The sequence below is a fragment of the Alligator sinensis genome, unplaced genomic scaffold, assembly GCF_000455745.1.
Source record: "Alligator sinensis unplaced genomic scaffold, ASM45574v1 scaffold137_1, whole genome shotgun sequence".
Taxonomy (NCBI): Eukaryota; Metazoa; Chordata; order Crocodylia; family Alligatoridae; genus Alligator; species Alligator sinensis.
This window is the reverse complement of record NW_005842545.1, coordinates 954,800-963,550: the sequence shown is the minus strand read 5'-3', so window position 1 is coordinate 963,550 and position 8,751 is coordinate 954,800. Positions and strand designations below refer to the sequence as shown.

General features: G+C 62.8%; 1 protein-coding gene across 1 annotated transcript in view; it reads left to right on the top strand.

Moving 5' to 3' along the window:
- Positions 1-944: 944 nt before the first annotated feature.
- Positions 945-8,751, top strand: part of LOC102373591 (transcription factor E3) — an 8,263-nt gene continuing 456 nt past the window's right edge. Inside the window, 12 exon segments of the mRNA XM_025213730.1 lie at positions 945-1,252; positions 2,073-2,251; positions 3,711-3,824; positions 4,230-4,470; positions 4,896-5,153; positions 5,880-5,981; positions 6,545-6,665; positions 7,117-7,173; positions 7,575-7,650; positions 7,994-8,141; positions 8,648-8,747; positions 8,750-8,751. The exon segment at positions 8,750-8,751 is cut by the window's right edge and continues 456 nt beyond it. Coding sequence (XP_025069515.1) covers positions 2,145-2,251; positions 3,711-3,824; positions 4,230-4,470; positions 4,896-5,153; positions 5,880-5,981; positions 6,545-6,665; positions 7,117-7,173; positions 7,575-7,650; positions 7,994-8,141; positions 8,648-8,747; positions 8,750-8,751 — 1,326 coding nt within the window. The 5' untranslated portion in view covers positions 945-1,252; positions 2,073-2,144.

Here is an 8,751-nt window from a genome sequence, read left to right as displayed (position 1 = left end):
ACTGCTGTCTCCCATTCAGGGGCTAACCTGAGGTCCTCCCCCTTTAGCACTGTCCTGGCCCTGCTCCCAGTATGGCCCTGTGACTGGGCCCCAGTCTGGAACTGGTCACCTAGGGCCTTCCTGAGGCAGGAAATGGGGTCAGGCCCTGGGTGTTTCCACCTCAGAGCTAGGTGCATCTGGGCCCCTTGTTATATTTCCTCATTCTGGGCTGCTGGACCTGAGCTGAGTGCATCTGGGCCTTCCCTCTGTCCTATTATACTCAACCATTCCCTGACTTCCCCACCCCAGAGCTGGGTGCAACTGAGCCTTTATTAAGCCTTGTTATACTCTGCCACCCCCACTCCAGAGCTGGGTGCATCTAAGACTTGTCATACTTGGCTGTTCCTAACTACTGGACAACATGGGCCTGGTTATACTTGGCTGTTCCCCGGCCATGGTCACCCCAGAGATGGGCACATCTCGGCCTATATTAGGCCTTGTTATACTGGGTTGTTCCACCCCAGAGCTGGGCACCTCTGGGTCCTTCCCCAGGGTTGTTCTACATCCTGGATGCCCCACCCCAGAGGTGGTTGCATCACCTGCCCTGATTCATCCTAGCTTGGGACAAAGGTGCCTGCCAAGCCCTGGGTGGGGACTGTGAGTCACCCTGATGACAGGGTTCCCCAAGGGGAGAGTTGGGGGCTGGGAGCCCGGATGCTTGGATTCTCTCCCCATCTTTGATGGGAAAAGAGCCCATTTTCCTTCCTGGAAAATCTGGGGAGCCCCCCCTTCCCCACAAAAACCCAAGCATCTGGGCTCTCTCCCCCCAGCCCCCGAAAACCCAGGTGTCCAGGATCCCAGCCCCTCCAACCCAAGAGTCTGGCTCCCAGCCTCCCCTGCTCTCAGTCCCTAGCCCCTCCCCGGCGAGAACCCAGGCGTCCGGGCTCCCTCCCGCCTTACCTCACTCTGCAGTCTCTGGGCGCCGGGTTCGGTGGGGGAGAGGTCCCTGGGGAGGGGTTTACGGATCTATCCTCCCACCCCCAAAACCCCCGCTCTGCGGGGCGGGGGGCAGGTCCAGGCCGGGAGGTAGGAACCCAGGCGCCTGAGATTGGTGGTGGCGATGGAAGGGATGTGGGTCGTGGGTGAGAGGCACCGCCGGACTATGGCGCGGGGAGGAGGCGGGTTCCGGGCAGGGAGTGGAGGGCACCGCGGAGCTATAGTAGAGGCTGCAGATCGAGGATCCAGGCAGAGAACCCAGGTGTCCGAGGAAGAGGTGCGAGGAAGAAGCCAAGCGTCCGGGGCCCCGGCGCTGGCTGCAACTGGGGGTGGTGGTTAACCCTCCTGGTGCTGGGGGGGGGAGGACAGCTGGTGGTGGGGGGGGGGAGGACAGTGGGTCCGTCTGCGCCTGCGCAACGTCGCCATGGCAACCGGGGGCGGGGCGCACTCGGGGAACTCAGGCGTCTGGGTACCCGTCCCTCCCTATACATGACAAGGAACCCAGGAATCCGAGTACAGAGCACTCCCCCCGCCCCAAGTCCTGTCCAAGAGAACCCAGGTGTCCTAGCACTCAGCTGACTTCCCTGTTAAGGAACCCGGGTGCCTGGGTTCCCAAACCTCCTAGTCCCAGAACCAGCCCCCATTTCTCTGCCAGAGAACCCGGGCGTCTGGGCTCCCTGCCCGCCCTTCCCTCCCCCCAGTGCATACAAGCATAGCCAATGCCCCCCTGACAGAGACACTGAAAAACGAGCCCCCTCTGCTGGCCACTGCCAGTACTATACTGGGGGGTGCTGCGGGTCGGGAATGAGGGAGACCGCTGGCTGCGATGGGGTGCGGGTCGGGAGTGAGAAGCACCGCGGGATGCGGAGGCTGCAGGTCGAGGGCACCGCAGGACTATGGCGAGGGGGTTGCAGGTCGGAGTGAGGGGCACAGTCCCGTGGTAGTCGGGGACCCCCCTTGGGGCACCCCGCTATGTCAATAAGGGGGGGGTGCTTCCCCGCCTGACGTCACTTCCCGTGGAGTTCCCCCCCCCCACCCACCCCGCGCTGTTTATCGCCTCGGCGGTTCCGTAGCTTTGCCTTTTCGGGGTCCCCCAGGCCGGATCGGGCCCCTCTTGGCCCTGAAAACAGGGTTTGCTGCCGCTGCAAGGGGGGCAGGGCCAGAGGAGGATGTCCCATGGGGCGGGGGAGGGGTCCCAACGCCCCCCCCCCGAGCTGCCCCCCAAAACCGTCTACGTGCTGCTGCAGGAGCCGGACCGTGCTGGGCAGCTGCTCAGGTAAGCGGGGACGGGGGTCCCCCAGCCCCCCTTACCGGTGCCCCTCACTCCTGATCTGCAGCCCCACTTTCCTACACCACGGGCACCCCTAATTCCCAGTCTTGCCCTGAGACCCCCCGCCCCATTGCTTCCCACGCATTTCTTATCCTCCTCCCTTGTGAGACCTTATAGTTTAGATAGAGGTTGTGGGTCGGGAGTGAGGGGCAATAATAAGGGGGGGCTGTGGGTCAGGAGTGAGGGGCACCACGGGGCCATTGCAGTAGCCCATCAGTCCTGCATCCTCATGCAAGAGCGAATCTTCACTAGCCCGGGCCTGAAGACTTGACTGTCCAGGCTGGGTGATGTTTCAGCACAGGGACCCATGCCTTGGCCTGTACCTGTAGTGCAGGGTCCTGGGGGTCCCCCGGGCACCTGGGCTCTCCAGGAGCAGAAGGGAGCAGAAGGGAGCAGAGCTGGGGGCTGGTGGTCCGTATGCCTTGATTCTCTGGGGATCTCATGGCTTTGGGCCAGCCTCAGCCCAGCTCCCAGATTCCTGGGTTCATTTGCTGTCCTGCCTGGCGCCAGCGCTGGGACCCAAGTGTCAGAGTTTGCTTCCCCCCCGACATAGCTCCGCGGTGCTCTTCACTCCCAACCCATAGTCCCCCGCATAGGATCGCGGGGAGGGGGGCAGAATCGTAACCATTGGCGCGGCGAGGAGGTCCCAAGGCCCCACCCAGAGCCAGCAGGGAACCCGGGCTTCGCGTAGCTCGCACCCTGTAGGCCCTAGAGCGGTAAGGAACCTAGGCGTCCAGGCTCCCTACTCCGCCCCCCTCCAGACCCCACTCGCCTTCTAGACCCCAGAAGGAACTCAGGCGTCCGGGCCGCCAACAGCCCCCTCAACCCTCCAGGCCCCACTCCCTCCCCAGATCCTAGAGAAAACCCAGGAGTGCAGGCCCTACTGACCCCCCTCCCCTCTCCTAGAGTGAACCCAAGCGTCCGGGCCACCTTCCCCGGCTCAGGAAGGGTTAAATCCCCACGCCTATAGTTTCCTGGAATGGAGCGCGGGCTCTTTAAGAGGGCGGGGCTTCGGTGTCCAAGGGGCGGGGCCTGGGCGCTGTGTGCTGCCCCCTGGTGTCCGCGCGCGCTGCCCCGGCCAGCCCCGCCTCCAGGCCGCTACCGGCGCTTCGCGAGCGCCCTTGTCACCTGCTGCACGGGGAGTCGTACGTCCGGGCCATATGTGCGTGTGCGTGCGTGTGCGGGCGCCCAGGACTGCTGGGTTCTGTGTGTGCGCGTGTGTGCGGGTGCGTCCCGGACGCTTGGGTTCCGTGCGCGCCCCGCCCATGCCTGGGTGTGCGGTAGCTGGCCTGCCCGGGCGGGCGCGACCCCGCGCACAGCCTCGCACGAGGGCGCTACTCCCCCAGACCCTGCAGCCCGCACCCGCAGGGCACCACCCGGCGTGACATGCGCCCGCGTGTCCCAGCCTCAGCCCCCTGCTGCCGGAGTCGGGCATCGTAGCCGACATAGAGGTGGAGAAGTTCCTGGCCCTGCCCAGTGACGCCTGCTACCAGCTCAAGAGCCAGCCCCTGGCGGCCGGGTAGGCGGGACCGGCCGGGAGTGGGGCGGGGCTGGCGGTGAGGGTTCGGGATATGATTGTCAAATCTGAGAGCGGGGCTTGCAGCTTTGAGGGCTCAGATGAGGCCGGGCTTGGGTCCGGACCAGGAAGGGCATAGGATTATGTTGGGCGTGACTGAGGGGTGGGGTTTGGCGCTGGAAGGAGGGGGTGGGGCTGTGGAGGCGGGGCTTACCGTTCAGAGGGCAGGGCTATGGTATGATGGACGGGGCTCCTGGGCCTGAGGGCAGGGCCAGAGTTGGAGTTGCAAGGGCATTTAGATTTGAGGGGCAAGGCTTGGGGCTCAAAGCAGGCACGGCTTGGAACTATGGGCAGGGTTTAGGGCTTACTCCCCGTTTCTAACCTCTTCTCCCCCCCTTCCTCTGGCAGCAGCCCTCCCTCAGGCCCAGTGGCACTGCCAGCCCCCAGCCCTGCTCCCACAATGTCATCACGTGTGTTGCTGCGGCAGCAGCTGATGCGGGCCCAGACCCAGGAGCAAGAGAGGCGGGAGCAGCAAGCAGCTGCCGCCTTCCTGCCCCCCCCCGGGGCTGCACCTGCCCCCTCCCCTGCCATCGCTGCCCCCCTGCCCCGCTCCACCACTGCTGCCCAGGTGCCCGTCGAGGTTCTCAAGGTAAGTGCCCTGATTCTGGTTGAGGCTTGAGTTGGGGATTCTGATTTGGGGCTGGCTAGGCTGGATGGGGGCCCTGTGCTGGACCTGATCCTGGCTGTGGCTGGGGGAGGAGCAGGGGGTCCAGAACTGGGCACAATCCAGGCTGGGGCTAGGGTAGGGAGTGGGGCCAGGGTCCTGATCCTGGCTGAGACAGTGGTGGTGGTAAGGACAAGGGGGTAAGCAAGGGGCCAGATCTGAGCCTAGTCCTCCTTGCTGGATCCAGGGGAGTTGGTGGGGGACCCAATCCTGGCTGGAGGTACATGGAGCAAGGAGTGGGGTAGTGAGAAGCCCTGATCTGTGCCTGATCCTGGGTCACCAGGCAAATGTGGTGGGGAAGGCCTGGTGCCTCCCTGCCCTTAACCTTGCTCCCTTCACCTCCATTATAGGTGCAGACCCACCTGGAGAATCCAACTCGCTACCACCTGCAAGAGGCGCAGCGACAGCAGGTCCGTCAGTACCTGTCCACCACCCTGGGATGCAAGCTGGCAGCCCAGGCTCTAGCTGGCACCAGCCCGGCTGTCCCACCCTCAACACCTACAGCTCAGCCTCAGCCTCAGGCAGCCTCAGTACCCCCCGCTGGCCCCAGCAGTGCACCCAACAGCCCCATGGCCTTGCTGCACATTGGATCCAGCTCTGAGAAGGAGGTGAGTGTGGAACCTGTCCCCCCAACCCCATCTGTGGCCATGGCCCCTGGTCTCTGAATACTCTCTTTCCTCTCCAGCCCTGCCCCCACCCTGGTCCTACCCTGTCCCTTCCCGCCATGCCTCCCCTCCCACTAGTCTTTGGATGCTCCCCCTCCTCTTCAGCTCTGCCCTTGTGGTCTCTGGCCCTGCCCCCCCACTCTGGACACACACCTCTGGTTTATGACATCTTCTCGTCCACTCTAGCCCTGTCTCTTTGGTTTCTGGCCCCACCCCCTGCTTTCTGGTTGTACCCCTCTAAACCCCTCCTGCCACTACATCCCCATCGCCCCTTTTTCCTGCCCCGTACTCTGACTTCATCTCCTCCCACAACACGCTGTAGCACTGAGGTTCCAGCAAGGGGACAGCAGGAACGTGTGTGTGTGTGTGTATGTGTGTGTGTGTGTGTGCGCGCGCGCGCGCATGCGCGCACACACACACACACACAACCCCAGCACCTGAGATTCTCTCACATATACACACAATGGCTGGACATACACACACACACACACACACGTGTCCAGGCCATATACACATGCATACGCAGACATGGAACCCTAGGTGTCTAGGACAGACGTGTGTGTGTCCCGGACTTGTGTGTACATATTTGTGCATACAAACACGTGCCCTCGTATGAATGAACCCCAACCTACTCCCTCAACACATGCGTACTTTTGTTCCCACCTCCAGATTGATGATGTCATAGACGAGATCATCAGCCTTGAGTCGAGCTATAACGATGAGATGCTGAACTACATGCCTGTGGATGGGGGCTTGCAGCTGCCCAGCACGGTGAGGGGAACAAGACAGGCTGGAGGTCAGGGGAGAGGGAAGCCATGGAAGTGGGGAAATTGGCTCTTCAAGCGCAATGAAGGGGATGGAGCTAGCCATGACACCATCTCTTTAACACTAAGGAAGTATTAGCTTGGGCACCACCCCTTTAAGGCTGGTATGTTGGGAGTGGGGGGAAGGGAGTATTAGATGGGACACTGTCCCTTTAAGACCCATATGGGCAGTGGTTTACCTTGAGTCTGAATTCTTTTCCTTTAAAAGGGATAGTTATATCCTGGAACACCACCCCTTTAAGGCCCATAGGAGGAGGGGGAGGGCTATACCTATGTGGAGGTGGGGGAAATGTGGCCTGGCCGGCCCCCCCACCAATCAGGTAGGGAGAGGTGGCCTGGTTCCAGGAGGCTCCACCCCCTCTATCAAGCCCCTGGATAGCCAGTTGCCAGTGGACAGGAGGTGGGAATAGGGGGTGTGGCCTGGCCAGCCCTGCCTCTAACAAGAATGGAGGGGGTGTGGCCTGGGTCCTGGATTCCCTGCCCCCAGCTAACCACTTTCATGTTGTTCAGCTGCCAGTGGCTGGCAATCTGCTGGAGGTTTACCGCAGCCCGGGCCCTGGGGAGGTGCCTGGGGGCCCCGTCAGCAACTCCTGCCCTGCCGAGCTGCCCCACATCAAGGCTGAGCTCTCAGGTACCTGCCCTGCGGGGGAGCCAAAAGTTGGGGGTGCAGGGAGCTGGGGGGAGAGGCCTCTTGGGGGCACTAGGTGGAAGAAGCTGGGGGTAGGGGGGCCTTTAGGAGGCTCTGGAGGGCTTGGCATAAGCTGGGGGCAGGGAGCTGGGGGCTCTGAGAAGCAAAGACCCCTAGGGTCCTCTAAGGGGTGGGTACAGTGTGGGAGGGTCTCCCAAGGAGTAGAAACCAGGCATCCTAGCCCTGCCTTTCATTGAAAAAACTCAGGGTACTGGCTGTCCTAGGGGCAGGAACCCAGGTGTCCTGGTCCCTCCCCACCCCTTGTGAATAGAACCTAAGGGTCCTGAAACTCCTTGGGGAAGGGGCTGTAGGGGTGGGATCCCAGGGGGTGTGGGACCTGTCCTAGCCCTGACCCCCTGCTGTGGGGGGTGTCTCACGGCTATACCCCCCCCAGAGACAGAGGCCAAGGCGCTGCTCAAGGAAAGGCAGAAGAAGGACAACCACAACCTGAGTGCGTGAGGGGGTCTTGCATTTGAGGGGCCCCTGAACTTGGGCGGTTGTGGGGGGGAGACCTGGATGGGGTTGGGGGCCCTAAGGGAGTTGGTGGGGATCTTGGGTGGTGTTAAGGGAGTTTGGGGTTTGAAGCTGGTTGGGGGGGTTAGGGGACCCTGGGAGGGCGGTGGGGGCGGTCCATGGGAGCCTGAAGCTGGTGGAGGAGATTAGGGGATCCCTTGGTGGGGCTGAGGGGATGCAGGGTTGGGGGCACCAGGAGTTTGGGGGGCACAGATGTAGCTGAGAGGGGCTTGGGGGGAAGAGGGACCCCAGGGGGGCTTAGTTGTATTAAAAGGGGGGTTGGAGGATGCTCTGGGAGTTTGGGGGACCCCAGCCTGATGCCCCCGCCCTGCCCCCCAGTTGAGCGGCGGCGACGGTTCAACATCAATGACCGGATCAAGGAACTCGGGACCCTCATCCCCAAGTCCAATGACCCGTAAGTGTGGGCAGGGAGTGGGGGAAATGCAGGGACCCAGGCTCCCAACTCCACAAGGATGGAATCTAGGGTCCTGCTCTTTCCTTGCCCCCACAACGAGGGAATCCAGGCATCTTGCACTTCTCCTTCCCAGGAGGGAACCTAGGCGTCCTGACCCCTCCCACATGAAAAACCCAGGCATCTAGCATCCCTCCCCACCCAGGGGAGAACCCAGGAGTCCTGCTCTCTCCTCCCTCAGAAGAAAACCCTGGCATCCTACTCTTCCCTCACCTCAATGAGGAACTCAGGCATCGTGCCCCCTGCCCTCCAGGAGGGAGTTCATGCACCTGCCTTCTCCCCACAGGGAAATGCGCTGGAACAAGGGCACGATCCTCAAGGCCTCGGTGGACTATATCCGCAAGCTGCAGCGCGAGCAGCACCGGGCACGGGAGCTGGAGCTGCGCCAGCGCCGCCTCGAGGCTGCCAACCGCAGCCTGCAGCTGCGAGTTCAGGTATGTGGGCCTGGGGTTTGGGACTAATGGGCGGAGCCATGCGGCGGGGGGGCAGGGCTAGCAGAGCCCAGGGTGGTGAGGCCTGGAGGCAGAGGTGGGGCGAGTGGAAATGGGTAGAACCACAGGACTGGACTGAGGCAGAGGCCAAAGGGGTGGGGCCTAGAGATGGGGAAGGGTTGGGGCCAAGGGGCAGAAGCCCAGAAGGGCGGGGCCAGGAGAAGGGGTGGAGTCATTGGGCTGGGGGCAGGGCTAAGGGGGGGGCAGAGCCAATTGGCTCTGGAGACGAGAGGCTGGACTGAGAGGGTGGGGCTAACTACCTGAAAGTGAAGGAGCAGGGCTGGAGAGGGAGCTGCAGGTGGGCTGGGCTGCCAAGGGCGGGAGAAACCTGGGACTGGGTGTGTGGGTCCTAGCCTCAAGAGCTGAGCTCATAGTATGGCATGGGTGTGGTTAAATAGGGGTGTGGCCGGAGTTCCCTGATCCCACCCTCGTTCTCCTCCCCTTCACAGGAGCTGGAGATGCAGGCGCAGCGGCACGGACTTACGGCCCCAGCACCTGCTGTCTCTGTCTCTGCCCTGGCTGATGCCTCTGACCCAGGCCCCGCCCCCGGTGA